Source organism: Hyperolius riggenbachi, chromosome 8, assembly GCF_040937935.1.
Source record: "Hyperolius riggenbachi isolate aHypRig1 chromosome 8, aHypRig1.pri, whole genome shotgun sequence".
In the NCBI taxonomy this organism is placed as follows: domain Eukaryota; kingdom Metazoa; phylum Chordata; class Amphibia; order Anura; family Hyperoliidae; genus Hyperolius; species Hyperolius riggenbachi.
In genome coordinates, this window is record NC_090653.1 from 264,737,697 (window position 1) to 264,763,162 (window position 25,466).

General features: G+C 44.2%; 1 protein-coding gene across 4 annotated transcripts in view; it reads left to right on the plus strand.

Annotated features, from left to right (window-relative positions):
- The window catches only part of LOC137527824 (uncharacterized), a 55,010-nt gene that overhangs the window by 25,825 nt on the left and 3,719 nt on the right, over nt 1-25,466 (plus strand). For 3 of the 4 annotated variants that reach the window (XM_068248772.1, XM_068248774.1, XM_068248773.1), the window contains 12 exons: nt 3,721-3,815; nt 5,592-5,788; nt 6,830-6,908; nt 11,064-11,242; nt 12,817-13,521; nt 15,199-15,396; nt 16,256-16,325; nt 16,401-16,535; nt 18,490-18,707; nt 21,106-21,188; nt 21,534-21,713; nt 23,379-23,496. In XM_068248772.1, coding sequence (XP_068104873.1) covers nt 3,721-3,815; nt 5,592-5,788; nt 6,830-6,908; nt 11,064-11,242; nt 12,817-13,521; nt 15,199-15,396; nt 16,256-16,325; nt 16,401-16,535; nt 18,490-18,707; nt 21,106-21,188; nt 21,534-21,713; nt 23,379-23,496 — 2,257 coding nt within the window. The remainder of the gene's footprint in view (nt 1-3,720; nt 3,816-5,591; nt 5,789-6,829; nt 6,909-11,063; nt 11,243-12,816; nt 13,522-15,198; nt 15,397-16,255; nt 16,326-16,400; nt 16,536-18,489; nt 18,708-21,105; nt 21,189-21,533; nt 21,714-23,378; nt 23,497-25,466) is intronic. The other variant, XM_068248775.1, reaches the window with a different exon arrangement.

Below are 25,466 nucleotides of genomic sequence, written 5' to 3' on the forward strand. Positions count from 1 at the left end.
CTGCAATAACTGGAAGCCAAATTGCATCTGACCCCCACTGTATGGCTGCCAGGAGGGGGAATAGTAATGAATGCCACTGGGAAATTTGCCACAGCCGGGAGTGCTGTATTTTGACTTATCTCCTCCGCCCAAATCAGGGCTGGTTCTAGATTTTTTGCTGCCTGAGGCAAACTTGTGAGGATGCGTCCCCTTCTCAGTGAGGACATCAGTGCCACCTCCTCCCTTCTGCTGTGCAAGTCAAATGAAACACTGCAGCTCTCCTGCCTCCCCCCTCCTCACTCACTGTCAGACTCCTCACACAGCACAACTAGCTGCTTTTCCCCAATGATGACCTCTTCGCCTCACTCTCCTCTCGCTTCTCCTCCTACTCTGACTGCATGCTGTTACAAAAATGCTGTCCCTATAATCTCTGCACCTGATGCAAATGTTTCACCTTGCTTCATTAGAGAACCGGCCCTGGCCCAAATTTCCCAGCGCCTTTTTTACGTTTACGCACCTCTGGCGGCCAAATTACCCATAATAGCCACTAATCATAGGTGCTCGTGGCAGCGCCCATTTTAGCAGTGGACAGGAATCAGCAGAGGAGGGGTTTAGGATTATGCATCGGTGCAGGTGGGACCAAGGTTTCATCGTTGCGGGGGGGGTGTCGGGGGTTGGAAGGTTCAGGGTTAGGCATCGGGGGCAGGGCCGGCGCTACCATTAAGGCAAAGGAGGCAGCTGCCCCAGGGCCCCAGAGCTTGTAGGAGCCCCCAGTGGCTACAAGAGGAAAAAAAAAATTTCAAATCGGCCTTATAGTTTTTGAGAAAATCGATTTTAAAGTTTCAAGGGAGAAAAAAAACACATTTAAAAACCTGCCGACTTTAATTATTAATAACAAATCCACCTTAAATGCTAGAAACCCTAAATTTGCAGGATATGTTAAGGAGATCATTAGGAATAAGAGGAAAAAACAATTTTTCAAAAAGACCTTATAGTTTTTGAGAAAATCGATTTTAAAGTTTAGAAGGAAAAAAGTATAGTTTTAAATGCGGTAAATGTCACTTTTAGTAGCAAACCTAACGGTAGTGTAATTTTACATGCATCAAACGAAAGCGCAATAAATTTCCTGATGGGGTTTCCAGGAGGTCCATACGCAGCCGCAGCGCTTTGGCCAGGGATCGCTATACAGCCGCAATATGGCTGTATGAAGATCCCTGGCATTTTTTCCTATTTTCCCCAAAAAAATTTATGTTTAGAGTGTGGGAATTTTAGTAAAAAAAAAATTATGTGGGGTCCCCCCTCCTGAAACTTTTTAACCCCTTGTCCCCCATGCAGGCTGGGATAGCCAGAATGTGGAGCTCTGACCGATTGGGACTTCACACCCTGACTATACCAGCTGCAAAAAAGGTCCCCTAATGCCGATTTTTGTTCCGGGTATATGTTGGGGGGGGGGGGGGGGGGGGCGGCCCAGGTTTATTTTGCCCTGGGGCCCCATTGTTGCTTAAACCGGCCCTGATCGGGGGTGGGTGGGGGAATGTAGGTTTAGGCATCGCTGGGAGGTCTTGTGGTTAGACATCAGAGGTGAAGTTGTTTGGTTAGGCATCAGAAGAGAGAGGGCTCTGTGTAAGAATACATTTTGATCAGAAACTGGCTTTCTTCAGCAGAAATCGGTATGCAAAAAAATCTGAATTCTGTGGAAATACTGCATTAGCGAGATACAGAAATTTTAGGCCAGTCACAAGACTTGGAAGCATTGGACCAATCAGAGAATCAGTATTGTACCACAGAATTTTTAGCCAATCAGAAGTGTTAGGCCAATCAGAAAATGCAGAAGTTTACTGCGGTTGCCAGAAATACAGATTCCGCATAGTGTACAGCCGCAAAAATAGCAGATTCCGCAAAATTTATATTTACAATTAACTAACTGTACTATTGACAAAAATAACAACAACAAGAAGTTCTTTGGAAATTCAGAAGACACTTCTCGAGAGGTGGAAATCCATCAGAATCGGAAATTGTCATTCAGCTAAAGCCAAGAACTGTTTGCAATAGACGCCACTCCTACTGCTATCCATTCACAGAATGAAGAGTCTGACAGCCCTTCAGATCTTTATCTCAACCCATACACCCCTTTCACTTAAAGAGTTTGTGTGGTGTCAACAGAGGCACATAGGCTAACTGAATGTCAAAGGTCCAAGTCTTCAATCTGCGTTCTGAATGCAGGAGGAGTTGTGTTTACAAATGACGCTCCCTTTACTGTATATAACCCTTTCATTACTGAATCCATGTTGTTCATAATATCTAGTTAAAATTGTTGCTGGGTCACCAAAAGGAGGGGGTGTATTGAGGGGGGGGGGGGGTTAGAAGAATTGGGCTCTGAAGCAGTAGTTAGAGGGAAAGAGGGGAGGGGTCATCTGGCTACCTATACTAGAGGGAAGGGGGAGGGTTCATCTGGCTACCTATACTGGAGGGAAAAGGGAAGCGGTCATCTCGCTACCTATACTGAAGGGGGGCGGCTGGTGACATTGGCCTTGGGCGGTAAAGAGTACAAATGTGACCCTGCTAGTACTGTCTCTAAGAGTGTCAGGAGAAAGTCCCCTAATATCAGGAGGAAGTCCCTCCCATTTCAAACTTTCTTATTGGTCCTTAGAAACTACTTCACATCTAGGGGTTGTTTTTATAGCCTGATAAATTGCCTGAGAAACCCTCAGAAGGAGATGGACTAGTCCAAAGTTCTGTTAGTCAACTAACAGAACTAGTCAGTTCTGTTAGATTCTTAACTACCTACGGTAAGTGGCAGCATCGCAGGAAAAAAAGTCGTTTATAGTGCATTTTTCTCTGGTAGAAGTGTACATTTTGCATATATGTATTTTAAATATTACAATTTTTCTGAATACTTTTCCTTTAAACAGCAAGACAAACAATGGCCCCAACCAGGTAAGAACATTATGCCCCATTTACATTTCAGTTATAACTGAAAGGACAACTGATTTTCAAAGTAATGCCCATGTTTTCCTATGGCTCAGTTCACACTATACGCGTTTTAACTGAATGATTTTTATTGGCCAAATAGGCTGCCTGTAACCTGCGCAGAAGGATATCTCCGGCCCCGCTGGGCCGATTTTCACAATTTTTTTTCTTACTGCACGCAGCTAGCATATCCAGATCGCCGCCGATTCGCCGCTACCTGCCGCGCTGCCCCCCACCCCCTCCAGACCCCTTGCGCAGCCTGGCCAATCAGTGCCAGGCAGCGCTTAGGGGCGGATCGGGATTCCCTCTGATGTCCCGACGTCCATGACGTCGGTGACGTCATCCCGCCCCGTCGCCATGGCGACGGGGGAAGCCCTGCAGGAAATCCCGTTCTGAACGGGATTTCCTGCTTGCAAAGATCGCTGGCGGCTATCGAACATGGTAGGGAGATGCCGCTTGTCAGTGGCTATCATGTAGCAAGCCCTAGGCTCGCTACATGATTTAAAAAAAAAAAAAAAAAAAAAGTGCTGCGCCGCCCCCTTGCCATCAGAATTGGAATGACAAGGGGGTTAAAGTGATTGGCCCCGCAGGGGCTCAGGGCAGGATGAGTGGAGATCTTGTCATTGCCAATTAGCAGGCATAAGTTCGTAGCGCTTGCTATGCTACTCTGATAAGGCATGTTAACTATGATAAGGCATGCTAACTCTGATAAGGCATGCTATTTGTTATAGGGAATAAACCCCATGATGCAGTGTTTTGGTTTTTTTGCAGGCTGCGGCCTCAATGCTGCCTTCACACTGGGCCGCCTGTGTGACACGGAGGACGGGAGGAGGCGAGTGCTCGGCCTGCCCGAGGCTGATGGAATGGTGAGTAAAACGCAGGCTCGATGGACAAGTCACTTTTATTAACTTTAACCACTGCATCTGAGCAACTTTCACCTCCCATTCATTTGCCAATAACTTTATCACTACTCATCGCAATGAATTGATCTATATCTTGTTTTTTCCACCACCAATTAGGCTTTCTTTGGGTGATACGTTTTGCTAAGAATTATTTTATTCTAAATCAATTTTCACAGGAAGAAAGAAATGGAAAAAATGCATTATTTCTCAGTTCTTGGCCATTATAGTTTGAAATTAATACATGCTACCGTAATTAAAACCCATGTATTTTATTTGCCCATTTGTCCCGGTTATTACACCATTTAAATGATGTCCCTATCACAATGTATGGCGCCGATATTTTATTTGGAAATAAAGGTGCATTTTTTCAATTTGCGTCCATCACTATTTACAAGCCTATAATTAAAAAAAAAAAATATTAATATACTCAGTTGACATGCATATTTAAAAAAATTCAGACCCTTAGGTAACTATTTATGTTGTTTTTCTTTTTTTAAATTGTCTTTTTTTTTTTTTCTTTTTTTTAATTAAAAATTTTATTTGGGTAATTTTTGGTGTGGGAGGTAAATAGCTAATTTTAAATGTAAAATAATGTATTTGTGTAATAAAAAATGAATGTGAGTGTAGTTTTACTATTTGGCCACAAGATGGCCACAGTCAAAAAGTCCTGGAAAGCGATCGATCTCACTTCCAGGAACAAGAATGAGGACGGGAAACTTTTTTTTACTCAGAAAGACCGCAGCCTCTGATAAGAGGTTGTCGTTTTTCTGCGGGGTACTTTGATCAATGAATGGGATCTATAATCCCAGTCATTGATCGCTGGGCTAACGGCCGGCAGTGGGAGCACACGCGGCTGGCGGTAGCAAGCGCAGCCTATCTGGACGAAAATGTTCAGCCAGATAGGCTAAAGTGGTTAAAGGGACTTTGTATAAAAAATTTGAAAACTGGCCTTTAAAATGGCCTATTTCTCTGTGTACGCAATTCACTTGGCATAATTCTTCCTTATTTATAAAGGGTGAAATAGGCATGGTAAATGAATGCCTGAGAAAACCCAGGAGGAAAAAAACAGCAATCATACTGTATACATTTGACCATTCTGCTGTAGCACCTCCTCTTGGTCTGGAGTAACAATGCCACAGAAATAGCCAATTTGTAGTGCTGTGGTAGCCCCAGAGATGGATGAAGATGTAGTTGGGCATTAGGCAAGATAGTAGATTTGGGGCTCCTTTTGTGGTCCTTTTGGTAAGCTGAAGTGGAGAGATGGTGGCTGGTGGGCCCCTTGACACCCACTAGGCCCCAGGCACCTGCCTAGGTTGCTTGGTGTATGGATGATCCTGTTCATTAGTAGCACATATATGAGTCTCATATTGTTTCCAGTACAGGAAGAGTTAAGAAACTTCAGTTATCTATGAGAAAGAGCTTCTCTGAGCTCTCTGACCAAGCTTGGTCGGCTACAGTGCTGTTTTGTGAAGCACTTATCTCAACTTGTCCCTCACTGTTGTTTGTTTAAGGTTTTAATGCCAGGGAGTTCAAAGGGTTATTAGCTCTGCTCTGTTTCATTGTTTAAAATACAGAGTGTAATTTGAAAACTGCAAATATTAGAGAAAGATGCAATGTTTAAAAAAAATGATTTAACAGAAAATAAAAATATGAGACTTTTCTTTGCTACTAATGTTCAATTCATTTTTTCGCTTCAGTTGTCACTTTAATAAGCATGTGTTGATCCCTTGATAAGTCTAGATCTTTGCTCTGGAGGCCATGATGTCTGGAGGTGATGCTGGAGGGAGCCGGAACGCTTGCTTTGCCCTCACTTGTCTAGCCAGCAGCCAGGAGGGCCATCAGCATGTCCTGAGGAGCAAATGCCTCCCGTGCATTCTGGATACACTCTGCCTCCTACTGCAGTCAGAAGAGCAGGAGTCCTGCTGGTTCGCTGCTATGTAAGTAGTTGTATTATGTCTGAGTCGCCATATACTGTATATGTACTGTATGTATATATAGCATATCTTATTGGTGTCAACTTTAACCACTTAAGCTCTCAGTCGTTTTCACTTTATGCATCCGAGCAATGTTCACCTCCCGTTCATTAGCCTATAACTTTATCACTACTTATCACAATGAACTGAGCTATATCTTGTTTTTTATGCCACCAATTAGGCTTTCTTTGGGGGGTACATTTTGCTAAGAGCTACCTTACTGTAAATGCATTTTAACAGTAAGAAGAAGAAAAAAAAATGAAAAAATTCATTATTTGTCCGCTTTCGGCCATTATAGTTTTAAAATAATACATGCCTCCATAATTAAAACCCACGTATTGTATTTGCCCATTTGTCACGGTTATTTCACCGTTTAAATTATGTCCCTATCACAATGTATGGCGACAATATTTTATTTGGAAATAAAAGAGCATTTTTTCCGTTTTGCATCCATCACTATTTACAAGCTTATAAAAAATAAATAGAGAGAAATATTTCATCTTTACATAGATATTTAAAAAGTTTAGACCCTTAGGTAAATATTTGTGGGTTTTTTTTAATTTTTTTATAGGAATATTTTTTTGTTTTTTTATTAAACATTTTATGTGGGTATTTTTGGGAGAGTGGGATATAAATAGTGTTTTATTTGGGGAAATATTTGTGTATTGTAATGTTTTTTTACTTTTATATGTAGTTTTACTTTTTGGCCACAAGATGGCAATCTTGAGTTTGTTTACATGACGTCACTCTAAGCGTACAATGTACGCTTAGAGGGACATAGCGTCAGAAAAAGCGTAGCTTCCGAGAGAAGCTGTCGCTTTTTCAGCGGGGGAGAGGAATCAGTGATCGGGCACATAGCCCGATACATTGATTCCTGGGCTAACGAATCCGCGGCCGGGAGTGCGCGTGCACGTGCGATCGACCGTGGGAGCGCGCATGTCCTCCTTGACGTTTTTATACGTCAAGGAGGACAAAGTGGTTAAAACAGTGTTTTCTTTTTTTCAGAACTGTGAAGGTTTTATCCAAATTTCCCTCAGGGGTGTTGCGACTCCGCCAGCATCCGACTCTAGAGGGCGTCCTGCAGGTGAGTGCGTTTTATAGTACTACGGCCCTAATATCCCCAGTTCAGCCTCGGGTTATTTATCCATTCATAAATATATAAATAACGATTCACTAAACCGTGATAACTCATATAGTTTATAACGATATAGTTTTTCGCACAAAAATTCACGATTGCGCTCGATAATTGGTGCATGAAAATGCGCGTGAAAAGGGCCGTGATATGAGTTATCGCGGTTTAGTGAATCAAGCCCATAGTGTGAAATTTGAGCACCCGATAAATAGCGAAGGTCACACTAAGGGCATCCAGTATATAGCAAATTTCACACTGTAGCCACTATTTATAATGGCGCCTATGGTAGCGCCCCAACATCATCGTAATAACGGCATATTGGCACCGGGGGTCAGTCAAGGTTAGGTGTGGAGGGGGGTGTTTTTAAAGGTTAGGCAATGGGGGAGTGGTTAAGGTTATGCAGATGCAGTAAAGGAGGACGTTGGCTTCAAAAACAGCCTGTGCACAGATTGTTCAATACTAGACTCTTCCACGACGATGACGTGACCTCTCGGAAGAGACCTAACACTGACAATTAAACATAGTGTAAACCTGGGGCTGCTAGCCCGTAAATGATCTACACATTTTTCCAAAGAACAGCAAGAAACAGGCAGCGCTCCTAATCAGGCAGCAAATGAAATGAAACTAACAGAGGTGTGCAGCAACCCCCCCAAGGACTTATACACACCTTGCATGCAATCAGATGCAAGCTATGAACAAATCCCTTATTTAAATAAGGTGAATGCAAACTGATACATATGGATGCAGCTAGCCATAAGCAGGCTTTTTTGTAGGACAGGAGGAAATGGCCGCGCTTCCAAATACGGGCTGCACCCGAATTGACCAGCTGCATAGATGTGCAGAGCCCAAGCATGGGCAACTTATACCACTTGCATTCAAAACCTATGCAGCAAAAGAGGACGTTGGCTTCAAGGACAGCCTATGCACAGATTGTTTAATCTAGTAAATTGTCTAGTATTGAACAATCTGTGCACAGGCTGTTTGCCCATATTTGGGCTCTGCACATCTATGCAGCTGGTCAACTCGAATGTGGCCTATATTTAAAAGCTCTGCCATTTCCTCCTGTTGTACAAAAACGTAAGTCGTCTACTTGTGGATAGCTGCATTCATCTGTATCAGTTTGCATTCATTTAGATTAGGGATTAGTTCATAGTTGCATTTGATTTGCATTCAAGGTGTGTATTTACGGTAAGTCCCTGGGGGGGGGGGGAGCGCTGTACACCTGTGTTGGTTTCATTTCATTTGCAGCCTACTTCTTGCTAATACAATGCTATGGGTGATTTTTATAAATTCACATCGCTCAAGTGAGATCACACACATAGCATTACATTAGCAAGAGCTTTTCAAATCACTAACGCTTAGAAAAAGTTCTTGCAGTGTGAACCAGCCCTAAAGGTGGCCACTAATGATACAATTTGCTGAACGATTTTTTTGTACGAACGATCAGAAATTATCGTTTGAGACCACTAATGGATAAAAATCTTCTGACCAACCCGATCAGATTAATGTAATCGATCCAATTTTTGGATTGATTTCAATAATCTGATCGGATTGGTTAGGAGAATTTTGTCCATTAGTGCTTCCAAACGACTATTTCTGATCATTCATATGAAGAATCGTTTGTAAACGATCATTCAGCAAATTGTATCGTTAGTGGCAACCTTTAGAGGGGTACAGCTGTAGCCCCGGTAAACGAGCATGAGGAGTAATTGTGCCAGTTGCCTATAGCAACCAGTCACATTCTATTTTTAATGAGCTGTTTCAGGGGAACCAAAAGTCGTTCTCACGTACACTGAGGAAGTCAACTGCAGAGGACAGACTTCCTGCGCCCCTGTTCACTAATGCAAGATTTAAAAAAATAAAATAAAACCTACAGGCCACAAAATAGATAAAAATAGAGACAGCAGACAAGTGCTATTATCACTCATTATATCTGTACACACACATCTTGGATAAGTTGGCTATAAAAGAGCCGCACTGCGTTCAGTAATCAGGAGAAGCTGTCAGGCTGCAGTTGGCCGAGCTGGAAATATTTCTCATCCATGAGATCCCAGCATGCGCCCTGCTTAGTGAAGCAATGCCGATCAATCACTGCGTGCCGTGCTTTGCGCTCTGTGTACCTTCTGCAGCAACGTTCATTATCCCACAACGTCTGAATGATCCCCCACCCCCCAGTGTGTGCGGTCGCCATGGAGAAATGCCCCATAAATATTTTACTGCTGATTCTGCTGTCACTGGGGATTCTGGGTAAGACAACATTGTGAGTGATGGAGGACCTGTCACCACGGAGATGGTCGCCATGGTTGTTTTAAAAGGGAGATGTTGAGGAGAGATGGTGCTTGCGAACTGAAGAAGGATATTTATTATTTTCAAGATAGCAGTTTGCTTACATATTATAGTTATTATTGTGCATTTATATAAGACTGACATTTTCTGCAGCACTTCACAAAGTATATTGCACAATTTGTCTCTCTGTCAAAAATATGTGTATTTTTGACGTGGGTGATATATTACCAGGGTGCTATTTTCAGCAGTGGTTTCCGTAATTGTCTAATTTTATTTGGTGCAGCCTTACCTTACCATCCATAAAGAAAAACTCTTCCCTGATGCCTAATCTCAACCATTCCCTTTAAAATGAAAGGACCACTGTCGCGAAAATCTTAAAATTTCAAATGTTATTTTATGTGTAAACATATACAAATAAGAAGTAAGTTTCTTCCAGAGTAAAATGAACCATAAATTACTTTTCTCCTATGTTGCTGTCACTTACAGTAAGTAGTAGAAATATGACAAAACTGACAAGTTTTGGACTAGCTCATCTCCTCATGGGGGGCTCTAAGGGTTTTATTTATTTTCAAAGAACTTAGTGATTGGCAGTTGCTCTGTCCGAATGCCAAAAAGTGTATGGCAGGCTAGCACCTTTGTATAAATCTTTTTCAGGGGATGTCTTTATAAAGAATAAAGGCCATGCTGAAAATCCCCTATGGAGAGATGGACTAGCCCAAAACCTGTCGGTAATGTCAGATTTCTACTACCTACTGTAAGTGACAGCAGCATAGGAGACAAGTAATCTATGACTCATTTTACTCTGGAAGAAATGTACTTCTTATTATATTATTTATATATTTAAAATTTTAAGATTTTTGCGACAGTGGTCCTTTAACCCCTCCGTGATGACCAGACTTAAAGTGAGTTCTTAAAATCCACAAATGAATATTTGCCTCCAGAGGCTTCTTCCATCAGACTCCATCAGGCTCTTCCAGCGCTGAGCCCCGCACAGTGCAACCACACTGCGCAGTAGCACGCAGCTGCTCGGGCTTCGATGGAAAAAAAACAAGCCAGATTGGGTCCTTTCTACTCTGCAAAAGTGCAATAGCCATTTTCCCGTGCAAACAGTCGTCAAGCCCTTGTGGACAGTTTTATGGCGGGGGACAGCGTCTGGAAGATCCAAAGGATTCCCTCCCTCTGCCAAGGTGAATACCCATTTTGGGCATTACACGCAATACATTGTCAGATGGCCCAAACAATTGTCTCAGCCGTTCCGTTTGTGTGGCTGTTAGCGTTGGGTGGTTTTTGACGCGTCTTTTTTTTCCGATCCCCGGTGCTTGGGTGGGCGGTTCATTTTTGTGCTAAGCGTTTTTCCCAAGCGGTTTTGTAATTCACTCCCTGACGCAAGTCAGGAAGTGAACTCTTTGACCCGGAAAAGAATACAATGTATTTATTCTTAAAAAACGTGAACGCAATTGCTGCACAAAGTGATTTTGTGAGCATTTCGCGTTTTTCCTATACCTTCCATTGAGCCGGAATCACCTCAAAAATGGCCCATGCAGCTCTTCTCTGAGCGGATTGGAAACGAACCGCTCAGATGTGAACTCTCTCATAGAGAATCATTGCACAAGCGTTTGGACAAAGGGCAAAAACGCCCCTAGTGTGATCGAGCCCTGAGGGAAAGAAACTAACAGCCTGCTGCGTTATTTCGCATGTTATTAAATATACAAGTGTTTCTGTCCATTTCTGTCCTGTATACAAGTATCCTGAGTATGCTGTTCATGTAGCAGCGATAATGGCCGTAATATATAATGCTGACACCTGTATTTGGTCCATCAGGAAGTGGCCGCCTCTCACACAGCTGGGACGGAGCTATTGGAAGAAGTGGAGATGACTTTGCAGAACCTTAAGCGTCTTCCCCAGCCAGCTCCTCCCACCGCGGAGATCCTGGACTCTGGCTCTGTGGTGGTGGGCTGGGAAGAATACAAACCCCACAGTGGCCTTCCAGTCACTTATAGGTGAGTAATTGTTTGGTGACGTACACCTTGCTCCAGGAGAAAAAGGTTCTCCAATAAGACAACAGACTGAATTTATAGATGTCCAAATTAATAATAGTCAAGGTCTGAAGCAGAAGCAAAAAGCTATTTAGGATTCCTGTTTACATCCTTCCAGGAAGACTGATGCCACTCTTGTTAAATCACTTGTGTGGGGCAGTTTACTTGTTTCAGATGACAGACTCAAGGAATTGTGCAGAGCAGGTTAAAAATGTTGGGAACTCTCCCTGTTCTGTGCACAACACTGATATCACCAGAAAGATGGAAGCTCCCCTGTAGAAATATTCCATGTGGTAGAAAATGGGAAAGCAGTAACCAGGGCTGTGGAGTCGGAGTCGAGGAGTCGGAGCAATGTTGGGTACCTGGAGTCGGAGTCGGTGGTTTCAGTAAACCGAGGAGTCGGAGTCGGATGATTTTTGAACCAAATCCATAGCCTTTGTAAAAATTAGACTAAGGAGTCGGAGTCGAGGGAGCAATTTTGGGTACCTGCAGTCGGAGTCATAAAATGAGGAGTCGGATGATTTCTGTACCGACTGCACAGCCCTGGCAGTAACAGTGGAAATATGCTGTAGTCGTTGTATCTACTGCAAGTTGATGTCTGATTTATTTGAAATGTGCAGTACATAAAATGCAGAAAGTCCAGAATACTGCACATTGATATCCCTGCACTGCCACTGTTTAAATATCTCAGCGCTTCCCCAGTAGATGCTTGGCAGGGTAAGGGGATGGGGGAAGGGATACAGATGTGATAGCGACATGGAAGGACCCTCGGATGTAATGTGGTGGTTAGTGGAAGTGCATAACAATAGCCACTGCAACCCCTGCGATCACGGGAGGGAGGGGGGAGAGAGGGGTGTGTCTGTGGGGCCCTGCTCCTTATCCCTCTCCTCCCTCTCCCCACCCACTCCACATCTCCTCCTCCTCCTCCCAGCAGCCACTTGCTCTATGCTGCCCCCTCTGGCTCCCGATTACATGGCACGATGCGGAAGCCTGAAACGCAGCAGAGCAAGACTGCCAGGACTCAAGAAGAGACAAGCAATGACATAGTTATTTGAGTTGAAAAAAAGACATATGTCCATCAAGTTCAACCAGAAAATAAAGTAAGCAATGGTACGGTAAATCTTTTTACATCGCTCTCAGTTGCACCAACTTTGCAGGTGGGAAGGAAGGAGGAGCAGGCCTCCACAGCCCCTGTGTTCTGGGGGGTTTGGGGGAGCGTTGGCGCTGCGGGGGGCACTATGGTTATCTGTCTGCTGGGGGGCCTGGAGGGGTGGTGCTATGCCTACTGTGGGAGGGGAAGGATTTGGGTCAACAATGATCAGAGTCAAAGTGGCTCAGAGTCCTTCAGGCTCCATGTGTTTACAGAAGGTTGGTGGTGACGAGTCTCTGAAATTGAAGTCACCTTTGAGTATATGGATTGTTTTGGAGGGGAAGTAGTGCATCGTTAGGTTAGCACGGTGATGAAAGGTTTGGGGGGAGGAATAAAAAAAAAGTCCATGGAAGTTAGTGATTCATGACCCTTTTTAATCTGTCCACAGTCTCTTTGACGGCAAGAAAGTTCTCTACCAGGGTCCTTCCTTCTCCTATGTCATACCACACTTCAAGCCTGGACAGCACCACCTTAAAGTAGTCATGGAAACAGAAGGGGACCGTAGTCCTGACAGTCCTGTCACCGAGGTGATGATAGAGGAACCGCTACCTGGCTGCCCAATAGGATTCCAGGTTGCTGGTCGCACAACTACTATGGTGAAGCTGAGCTGGAACCCACCCCCAGACTCCAGCACGAACGTTAAGTATTATGTGGTGTATCGAGAGGACATGCTGGTGGAGACTACAGGGGACCTGACTTGTCTGGTGTCCGGTCTCTCTCCTTCCACCAGCTACACATTCAGTGTTTGTTCCTGCAGCTCCAGGGGCCACAGTCAGAAGGTCTCCCTGGTCACTAGAACGTTAGACAGAGGTGACCACGCTCCTGACAAACTGACGGTGTATGTTATGGGTCGAAGTGAAATATTTATTACTTGGGAGGTTCCCAAAGATACCATCGGGAGATTCTTCAACTACGAACTGAGCATGAATGGCAAGTCGGTGTACCTGGGTACCGAGCGTTCCTACACGGCCCGGCGTCTCACCCCCAACACCGAGTACACCTGTGTGGTCTGCGCAATCACCAGCGAAGGCCGATACGACAGCCGACCTGTCACCAAGAGGACTGCCAAAGACGAGTACAGCAATCTCAGCAAGTATGGCTCAGTTTATTGAAGCCCGTTTCTGGTTCCTTTTTCTCTGAAAGCATTTATTGGCAATATACAACACTTGGTGCAGCAGTTGATTGTTGCAGGGCTCCTAACTGCAGTGACATAATTAGCAGGAGGGGGAGGCAGTTGCGTAGATAAGGAGCTATGGCTTTCAGTGCAAGTTTTACATTGGGGACCCCCAGGCATTCTATTCATAACAATTGATACGGAGCACCAAAACCTGCCAAGGACAACCACAGTAAAGGAATCATCAGCCAAATGTAATGTAAATCCGATTTACTTACCTGGGGCTTTCTCCAGCCCCTCGCAGCTGTCTGTCCTACGCTGACAGCTCCGTTCGCAGCCGCCGGCACGGGGTCCCCGCACAGTGCAGAGGACGACCTCCAGGTCATCCTTACTGTGCCTGCGTGAAGTGCCCGCTGTCAATTGAAGCCCGTGTTGTTCTCTGCACCGTGCGGATTATAACAGTTTAATGACTACTATTCCAAGCTTCTATAGAAGTGATTATTACCATCACAAAACCAATGAAGTGCTAATACTGTGGTTGAGGATGTAGCCCCTCTAGCCCAAGAGCTGATGTGATCACTACTTCTGCACCCCTTATTGCTACGCCCCTGGGATGGGGGAAGGGAGGGTGTTGACTGTCCTCCACATTTACCCTTATGAGCGTTACGCCGCTTAGGAGGTTTTGACATTTTGTGCCTGCCAGTCCCCCCCCCCCCCCCAGAGATCCCGTGACTGAAAACCCTATAGCTAGCACTAGGCTAGCTAATACAAATGCCCCCCCCCCCCCCCCGTCCCCCCCCCACCGCCGATGCTGAAAAGCGGACAGAAGCAGACACAGCTGCGTTAGTGGGCTCAGTCTGTCAGAAAACCGAATATTCTGCAGAGATCAGCAGGGAGAGGTGTCAGCTTTTCCCAAAGCAGGCTGCATCTGAATGACTAACAACATAGTTGTGCAGAGCCTAATTACAGGCAGGATACACATCTTGCATTCAAAACAGATTTCTATTTTATGTAAATATTTATATAGCGCCGACATATTACACAGTGCTGTACAGAGCATTTTGTCTTGTCACTAACTGTCCTCCGGAGGGCTCACAATCTAATCTAATTTAGGGGGAAGCCAATGAACTTATCTGTATGTTTTTTGGGATGTTGGAGGAAACCAGATTGTCTGGAGGAAACCCAGATAGACACGGGGAGAACATACAAATTCCTTGCAGGCGAACCAAATTAACATTTATGGAGGATGCTGGCTTCCAAAACAGTTTGCATGTAAACTATTCCGTACTGGACCCTTCCACCACGATGAGGTCATCCTTTTGGAAGAGACCCTAGCCTCTTAGTAACAAACAAGCATAATGTGAACCTGCGAGCAGCTGGCTAAAAAATGGTTTACACAATTTATTTATTTTTTTAAAGACCATGGAGAAATGGCAGCGCATGCTAAGGAATCTGCAAATTCTGCAGTGATCACCTGACAGGACTAAAGATGTCACCACCAGTGATAAATACCAGAATGTAAATCAGGGAGAGGAAAGACTTTACATTGGGACACTGACTAAATAACCTATAAATAAATATTGTAAAAATATAAGCAAGTTTATTCCTTATGTTCTTTTCACTGGAGTTCCTCTTTAATCATGTTATTATTCGTAGGAATCAGATGGGCAGTAACAGACACACCACTAGTTCTCCTACAACTGAGGGAGCAGACCGCATTGACAGGCAGCCTCGGAATGATGGAATCAGGAGAAACTCTCTCACTAAGAACTATAGTATTCGGCCGCCACTGAGCAGACAGAACAGCAAATCAAAAGGCGAGATCGAGATCAAAGTTCCCCTGCCCAGATCTCGGTATGTTAATGCCATAGTCCAGGCGACTAAGAAATCTCTATGTATCCTGTCTGTTCCTGTAATTTACTGCAATGCATTAGTTGTAATAAAGTAACCGCATTCATAGCATGCCTGTCTCTATGGGTGGACAGGGCATTGGCTGGGGCGCAGTGGCCAAGGGGGGCGCAGTAGTGTGGGGGGGGGGGAGGAGGTAAGAATGCATGCAGCGTTTTGGTGGAGCATTACAATTACTCACCTACCGGGATCCACACGCACTGCATATTTATTTCCTGATCCTGGCATTTTGTCGCATAGTAACTGCGCCCCCCCTATGCTGTAGGGGGGGGGGGGGGTGTCACTGTTGCCATGTGGCAAGATGTCAGAACCAGGAAGTAAACATGTAGCGCTTGCGGATCCCTGTAGGTGAGTAATTGTAATGCTCCACCACAACTCTGTATGCGTCTCCCCTGGCTTGCTCTCTGGCTACCTGAACGAGGGGGATTAGGCATCAGAAGAGGGAGGTCTTAGGGTTAGGCATCAATTGAGGGAGGTCGTAGGGTTAAGCATCAGTAGAGGGAGGTTTTAGGATTCGGCATCGGTAGAAGGAGGTCTTAGAATTAAGCATCAGTAAAAGGACCTCTTAGGGTTATGCATTGGTAGAGGGAGGTCTTGGGGTTAGGCATCGGTAGAAGGCGGGTTCTGTGTGAGAGTAGGATTAGGTTAAGACCTAGTAAAATATCGGTAAAGATCACCAATATTTTACTATTGGAATTTAGTAGAATAACTGTAATTTTACCAATATTATACTAGCGGCACTCCCCCGGGCCCTTTTTCCAGGTGCCTTTTTAACATGTATGCATTTTCTCCTCCCCGTGTCTAGGAGGGAATCGGTGGTCGCCTGTTCTGAGTCACCTGAGGACCCTTCAACATCACAGCCACCTACCACCCAGGTGAGGAGCACACAGAGCAACTAGTCTTGTGGTCTAAGCTTACCGCCAGTCTCTAATTGTCTGTATCTTGTCCAGCCTGCCTCGCCCTGCTTCTTACCAACCAGACAAGCGGATAAGTACGTTCCACAGAAGAAGAGGAGGAGTTCCCCGGAGCAGATGGAAACCAGCCCAGAGACAAAGGCCGATCCATCACCGAGGAGGAACTCTCTGGTATATCCTCCAGTCTTAAGCATTACTATAAATCATTCTCTTACCCCTATAGACACTTGTTTAATAGCAATCAAATTCCTCAATATATATTTAGCAATGCCAATTTTCAATATCTGACAGCTTCCAAAGGAGGCTGGACAGGGATAAAGATCCTCCTGATCTTATAAAGGTGGCCATACACTTTTTTCCTATAGATATCTGCCCAAATTTTAAGTAAATGTAGAGGTAAAAAAAAGATACTTACCCATGGACAGGAAAGGCTCTGGGTCCTGTAGAGCCTTCGCTGTCTTTTCTTCCTTCCCTCGCTCCAGCATTGTCATACCTGTTAGTACTCTCAATTGGTCAAATACACATCTGTGAACCCTTGGGAGGCTTCAGAAGCACTTGTGTCCCCGTAGACCGGTAACCCTGTATAGTGCGATTGTTGTAGAAAGCGAGGCTCTGTCTTAAACGCCATGTGATGGGGTACCAGTAAACTACCAGGGAATCCTTTTGAGGGTGATGAGGAGCCAGTAGACAAGTGGGGTATACTGTAATGGAAAGATGTGTATTTATATATCTCTATCTAACTGGCTGTGCTACAACTTTTGGCCCACCCTCTGCTCTGCAGGGTAGCGCAATTGTGTCCAACAGGTGGGAGGGGAGTCAGAGGCATTAAGAAATAATACACAATATCTGATGCGCACTAGCGGTCTCTGTTTGCACTTTAGTCAGCATGCTGTTGGTGCATCTTCTGCTCTTTGTAACAATAGTACAGTTCAATACTCTGCACAGGCTCCACTCAAATTCACATGTAATAGCAAATAAGTCATGCAAATTCCACACCATCCTTTTCCTCCTTTGCAGATGTTTTAAGGTGCCTCTTCATGCACATCACAGTACACCTCCACCACACCCAATCAGAAGCCACTCACAAGATGTGGTGATCACCAGGGTCTAGTAGCACATTGAGGATATTCCCAGGTCACCCCCGATCTCCACGGTCAGATATAATCCACTCCCTAATCCATCTTCAATACCTCATTCATGGCCAATGTGATCACCTCACATAAAAACCTCTAATAGTGTAAAAGTATTGAATAGTATAAAAGGGTATTGCGCTCACAGAAAATGTGTGGCAGCCGACCATACACTGCGGGGACAGCACATCAGGAAAAGCCAGCTGAGGCCATCTGAACAGGGGAGAACCCATACATAAAACTCTACGCTGTTTTATAAGTCATTTTATGTACCGGTAAGTTCAATACCTCTTTATACCATTAAATAGTTTTATAGTATTACACTATGAGAGGTTGTTATTTGAGGTTATCACATGAATGAAGGTGGAATAGGAAGTGGATTGTATCCAACGTGCTACTAGACCCTGGTGATCCCGGCATCTGGCGAGTGGCCTCTGATTGGCTTTGTTTGAGGTGTACTGTGATATGCAAGACGAAATACCTTGAAACATAAACTAGGTAAGTAAGCATTAATTATTGTACCTCCGCCCCCCCCTCCCCCCCAGCCAAGTGTCAGGCACATTACTGTGGTCCTATAAATGCTCAGTGACCAAAGCACTGACAGAGAATATATTGACTGATATGTGGCTTTTTAGGATGACGTCCAGGCCTGGTCCGCCCATGATACCAAGTTAGGTGACTTCCTCAGGCGGCAGAAGTCTGGGGACAGCACCAGGCAGAAACAGGAAGTGAAGAGAGGCCTGGCCAACCTATACTGGGGGCAACTGTACCTGGCTAACCTATACTGGGGGCACCTATACCTGGCTACCTACCTATACTGAGGGTGTTTGGGGGGCTCACTGCAGCTATAATGTGTGGTGCAAACTGTTGGGTGCTGTGTGATAATTCCAATTCGGGGGGGGGGGGGTATCCTCACAAGTTTGCCTCAGGCATTGAAAAGTCTAGAACCGGCCCTGATGACATCAATGCTTATCTATCCTCTTTTTCTTATACAGCCTGGAAGGCAGAATCCAGCTAAACCTGTAGACAGCGTTTATGCTCTTCCCTCCCACCCGTCATCAGACGCCAGGAAGCCACAGAGTGCGGTGGGGTTTCGACTGACCCCCATCGCCTCGCTCTGCAGTCTGGAAGCAGAATCTATTCTACAGCAAAGATCCAAGACTGAGAGCGACCTGCTGCCGTCACCTCCAGAGGAAGCTACAAGTCAGCCAGCGTAGGTTGTGCTACTGCCCATAATACATGGATACAGGATCTGTCAGATAAGCATCATCCTCTAGTGATAGCAGTTATTGCCATTAAAGCACAACTAAATCGAAAACATAAAACGTTAGATCCTCACCTCAGTAGTGGGAAGCCTCTAGAGCAGGGGTGTCAAACACAATCATGTAAAGGGCCAAATTCCAAAACATAGTCTAAGTCACGGGCCAAATAGTTTATTAATATTTAACATTTATTAAACAGTCTCAAATAAAGTGGTGTAATTAAATGGGGGGGGGGGGGGTTACCTGGATCCCCACTCATCCACTTCTGCAGAATAGCGCAGTGGAGCAGTTTAATGCCTGCTCCCAATGCTTCCAGGCTGCTTTTACTAATCTTCCTAATCAACACACGTTCTATGCTGCATACCACTGGCTTTAAAGAGAAACTCCAACCAAGAATTGAACTTTATCCCAATCAGTAGCTGATACCCCCTTTTCCATGAGAAATCTATTCCTTTTCACAAACAGACCATCAGGGGGTGCTGTTTGACTGATATTGTGGTGAAACTCCTCCCACAAGAAACTATGAATACTTTACTCCTGGCAGTTTCCTGTCTGTGAACCTTGCTGCCAGGGGCGTAACTAGAAGTCCCTGGGCCCCCCTGCAAGAATTTGATGTAGCTGCTGCATGATTTTTAGGCCGTTGTAAACAGCTATTTCCCACAATGCAGCAAGCACTAGCGTAACAATAGGGGAAGCAGCCGCTCATGGCCGTTTTGGGGGAACAGGAGGGGTCGCAGCATGAGGGGAGAGCTTTGCACATCAGCGGGGACCGGGGAGGAGGGACAGTTCCCCCCCCCCCCCCTCACCTCAGGCTCTCTCATCTGTGATCCCCTCCTGCATCTAAGTGGCAGCAGCAGCTGCAGCTATAATTACCTCCATTCACCACAGAGGTCTCCGATCTGCAAGGGCTTCACATTACTTCCTGTTTTAACAGGAAGTAATGTGAACCCCTTGCAGATCAGAGACGTCCGTGGTGAATGGAGGTAATTATAGCTGCTGCCTCCGCCGCTGCTGCTGCCACTTAGATGCAGGAGGGGAGTGCAGAGGGGAGAGCCCGAGGTGAGGGAGGGGGGGGAATTGTCGCCCCTCCCCGCTGATGTGCAAAGCTCTCCCCTCATGCTGCGACCCCTCCTGTTACCCCAAAACAGCCATGTGCAAGCCCCCCCCGCGGGGGAAGGGGCTGCTTCCCCTATTGTTACGCCAGTTCTTGCTGCAATGTGGGATATAGCTGTTTACAGCTGTTTCCAACTGCCTAAAAACCATGCAGCAGCTACATCACCTTTCAACAGTAAAAATGTCACCATGTAATGTCCGAATGTAAATCAGGGATTTAAAAGATTGTACAATGGGCAAACACTGACTACATCATTTATACATAATTATTGTAAAAATGAAGCACTTTTTTATTACATTATTTTCACTGGCTCAAGCTGACAATATTTTAATCAGAAGCACTGTCATCCTCTGGGCAGGACAGCTTTTTACTGCTTACAATGATGCACATTTGAAGCTCTTGAAAGCCAATTTAAATGGCAAGGAGGGGTCACGTTTGGCCCGCGGGCCTTGTGTTTAACACCTGTGCTCTAGCTGGTGAAGAGGCTTCCCCGATCTCCTTGGAGCCCACTGTTCCAGTGCTGGGACCCTGTTCATCTTTTGGCTGCGCACGAGCGCATCCAGATTTGGCATGCGCAAGTAAGGTCCATTCATGCTAAATAGAATGAAGACAATGGTGTGCAACATTTTTCCTTCGTGTTCTACTGGGCATGCACAGACCTTACACATGCCCAGTCTGGCGAGAACAAACGTATTTAACTCACGCTGCGTTGCATAGGTGTAGAGGGTTCATGCGCTGGAACGGTGGGCTGAAGAAGGATCCAAGCATCCTGTGGGCCCATCCAGAGGGTTCACACTACTCAGGGCCGGATTTTAAAAAAAATCGCTAGTGCAAAGAATCCTTATGGGATAGTTCATATCTGAGCGTTTCGTCAGATTTCCGCTCAGCAAAGCGCTGCATGTACCATTTTTAAAGAGATTTTGCTACAATGGAAGGTAAAGGAAAAGCGCAAAACGCTCACAAAATCGCTTTGTGCTGCAATTGGGTTCTTGCTTTTAAGAATAAATACATTGTATTTATTATTTTCCGTGTCAAATCGTTCACTTTCTGACTTGCATCAGGAAGTGAAAAAACAAATCGCTCTGCAAAAGCACTTTACAAAAAATCGTAGCGCGAAGGTAAGCGTCGGGAGGGGGGAAAAAAAATCACTCACAAAATCGCAAAACGTGATGATTGCGATTTTAGATGTGAACAAACCCTTAGTGATAAGTAAATGTATCTCAAACTTTTCACAGGACGCTCACTCAAGACAGTTCGAGGTGTTTGGAGAAAGAGCGGAACTTCCAGGGTCAGAGGAAGGCACTGCAGCCAGTGAGAGGTAAGACACAATACCTAGATGAGCGATTTGTACAGGTGGGAGGGGTTTAGAAACGCTGGTTTTACATCAAACCTGAAAATGTGCCTATCAACCGTGTTATAAAACCAACAAGTCTACTCCCAGAATAAGTGAAGTTTAGTTATGCGAACTGCAGAGTGTATTGCTGGAATTGTTGACCACCCTTTTTCCTGTAACCCTGGGGACTGTTGTGTCATGCAATCCTGTTATGTGCCTTAAGTCTAGTCTGAGACACGCCCCTTTGTGCACCTAAGCAGCTGAAGTGCAAAGTATGGTTACATCATCTGTATGGTTGTAAAATGCATGAATGCTTTCTTGGTCTTGCAGATCCACTGGTCAGATACAGGCACAGGATCCAGAAGGTCAGTGCTGGGGACCACAGCGGAGAGATAAAGTTCTGTAACTTTTCTAGTAAATGTTCTGTTACTTCTAGTGAGGAGATAACGTCACCATCTCTGCTTTCCAAGAACTTACCACGAAAAGACACCTTCTTGCTACGCACTGCTGGTGAGATTATAATATGTTACCATTCAATATTCTATGGTGGCAGTTATACCAGGAGTGTAAGAATATAAACCAGGCTTCATGAATGATTATGTGATGTCGCTAGTCTCTAGTGAATGGATAGGCTGCCTTCTCTGTGATGTCACTGGTCTCTAGTGAATGGATAGGCTACATTCTCCATGATGTCACTGGTCTCTAGTGACTGGATAGGCTGCATTCTCAGTGATGTCACTGGTCTCTAGTGAGTGGATAGGCTGCCTTCTCTGTGATGTCACTGGTCTCTAGTGAATGGATAGGCTACATTCTCCATGATGTCACTGGTCTCTAGTGACTGGATAGGCTGCATTCTCAGTGATGTCACTGGTCTCTAGTGAATGGATAGGCTACATTCTCCGTGATGTCACTGGTCTCTAGTGAATGGATAGGCTGCATTCTCAGTGATGTCACTGGTCTCTAGTGAATGGATAGGCTCCAGTCTTAGTGATGTCACTGGTCTCTGGTGAATGGATAGGCTGCATTCTCAGTGATGTCACTGGTCTCTAGTGAATGGATAGGCTGCATTCTCAGTGATGTCACTGGTCTCTAGTGAATGGATAGGCTGCATTCTCAGTGATATCACTGGTCTCTAGTGAATGGATTGGCTCCATTCCCAGTGATGTCACTGGTCTCTAGTGAGTGGATAGGCTCCCTTCTCAGTGATGTCACTGGTCTCTAGTGAATGGATAGGCTGCATTCTCAGTGATGTCACTGGTCTCTAGTGAATGGATAGGCTGCATTCTCAGTGATGTCACTGGTCTCTAGTGAATGAATAGGCTCCATTCTCAGTGATATCACTGGTCTCTAGTGAATGGATAGGCTCCAGTCTCAGTGATGTCACTGGTCTATAGTGAATGGATAGGCTGCATTCTCAGTGATGTCACTGGTCTCTAGTGAATGAATAGGCTCCATTCTCAGTGATATCACTGGTCTCTAGTGAATGGATAAGCTACATTTTCAGTGATGCAGCTGGTCTCTAGTGAATGGGTAGGCTGCATTCTCAGTGATGTCACTGGTCTCTAGTGTGTGGATAGGCTGCATTCTCAGTGATGTCACTGGTCTCTAGTGAATGGATAAGCTACATTTTCAGTGATGTCACTGGTCTCTAGTGAATGGATAGGCTGCATTCTCAGTGATGTCACTGGTCTCTAGTGAATGGATAGGCTGCATTCTCAGTGATGTCACTGGTCTCTAGTGAATGGATAGGCTGCATTCTCAGTGATATCACTGGTCTCTAGTGAATGGATTGGCTCCATTCCCAGTGATGTCACTGGTCTCTAGTGAGTGGATAGGCTCCCTTCTCAGTGATGTCACTGGTCTCTAGTGAATGGATAAGCTACATTTTCAGTGATGTCACTGGTCTCTAGTGAATGGATAGGCTGCATTCTCAGTGATGTCACTGGTCTCTAGTGTGTGGATAGGCTGCCTTCTCAGTGATGTCACTGGTCTCTAGTGAATGGATAAGCTACATTCTCAGTGATGTCACCGGTCCCTAGTGAATGGATAGGCTCCATTCTCAGTGATGTCACTGGTCTGCAGTAAATAGATAAGCTGTGCTCATAATAACGTCACTAGCATCTAGCAAATTACATAGCATATGAAATGTTACTTATATTTCTCATCTCCTTGCAGGCCCTGCGGAGAGCAGACATTTCTCCTGGTCTCAGCTGCGATCAGAGCTATCCCGGCTGCAGGGTTTAAAGAACACAGACGGGAAATCACTGGAACCAAATAAAGCACATATATACAGGTAGGACTAGTGGTTTCATTTCAGCACAAGCCTATAAACTTGAGATTTTACCACAATCATATGACTGATCTGTATAATTTTGCATTTTTAAAACATAAGGTATTTGCAAGAATTCAGCTTTAACCACCTCACCACTTAGGGGTTTTCCCCTTATGGACCACAAATCAGTACACCTTAAGGGTGCATACACACATCAGACTATAGTCTTTGGAAAATGAAAGATCACAGACCAATCTTACCACCCTTCCTGTAGTATAAGAGCCATACCTTCACAGTCTATTCTATGGAGCTGAACTCCCCATCAGACAACTCTTTGCAAGATGCTGCACACACAGATGCTGTACAGACACAAAAGATCAGTATCTGCAAAAGATCTGTTCCTGCCAAAAATCCATCCCTGCAAATTGCAATTATAGTCTATGAGATCTGCAGATCATCATACAAACCTTGTTTAACAGACAATCATCTGCAGATCTGAAAATCCATCCTGGTGGATCTGATCTGCAGATGAATGTCAGTTAAATCATTTGTGTATGATGATCTGCAGATCTCATAGACTATCATTGCAATTTGCAGGAATGGATTTTTGGGAGGAACAGATCTTTTGCAGATACTGATCTTTTGTGTCTGTATAGCATCTGTGTGTGCAGAATCTTGCAAAGATTTTTTTTCTGATGGGGAGTTCAGCTCCATAGAATAGACTGTGTAGGTATGGCGCTCATACTACATGAAGGGTGGTAAGATTGGTCTGTGATCTTTCAGTTTCCAAAGACTATAGTCTGATGTGTGTATGCACCTTTACTTTCATTTGCCAATAACTTTACCACTACTTATTACAACAAAATGATCTATATCGTTCGACTTTCTTTGGTTGGTAGATTTTGCTAAGAATTATTTTATTCTAAATGCATTGACGGTAATAATAAAACAATGGGGGAAAAATAATTTTCTCAGTTTTCAGCCATTATAGTTTTAAATAATACATGCTACTGTTATTAAAACTGACGTATTTTATTTGCCCATTTGTCTCGGTTATTACACTGTTTAAATTATATCCCTATCACAATGTATGGCGACAATATTTTATTTGGAAATAAAGATTTATTTTTTTCAGTTTTGCATCCATTACTAATTACAACCCTTATTAAAAAAAAAAAAATAACAGTAACATACCCTCAATACATGCATATTAAATAAGTTGAGTCCCAAAGGTAACTAATTTTTTTTTTTAAAGGTCACTTTTTTGTGTGTGTTTATTTTGGTAACTGTGGGAGGGGAGGTAAAGGGTTAATTAATGGGGTATTTTATGTATTTTCATTTAATAGGATTTATTGTATGTAGGTGTAATTTTACTATTTGGCCATCAGATACACCCCCCCCCCCCCCCCCAAGAAACCAACCAACCCACCCACACACACTTTATTCCTACTAGTGCTAACTGTTAACACGGGTATGCTTAAAGAGACACTGAAGTGAAAAAAATATGATATAGTGAATTGGTTGTGTACTATGAATAATTACTAGAAGATTAGCAGCAAAGAAAATATCCTCATATTTTTATTTTCAGGTATATAGTGATTTTTCTAACATTGCATCATTCTCTAATATGTGCAGATTACACAACACTCAGCATTCAAAATGATTCTTTCAGAGCAGTCTGTGAACTAATGACCTCTCCTCTAGTAGAGAAAAAGTAATTAGTTCACTTACAGTTGAGATAATAAAAGTCAGATAACAGCCCTCTCCACGACTTTAAAAGTCGTATAGATTAATGGCTTTTTTTGCATAGAGATAACAACTAGAGTTTCTTAACTCTTCCTGTACTGGAAACAATTAGACTGATATATCTGATCTTATTGTTTTATTTCTTAGCAGTACTACACATACAAATCATCATATCATCATTTTTTTTTCGCTTCAGTGTCTCTTTAACTTTCACTTTTGTCAATGACCACCAGCATCTAATTGAT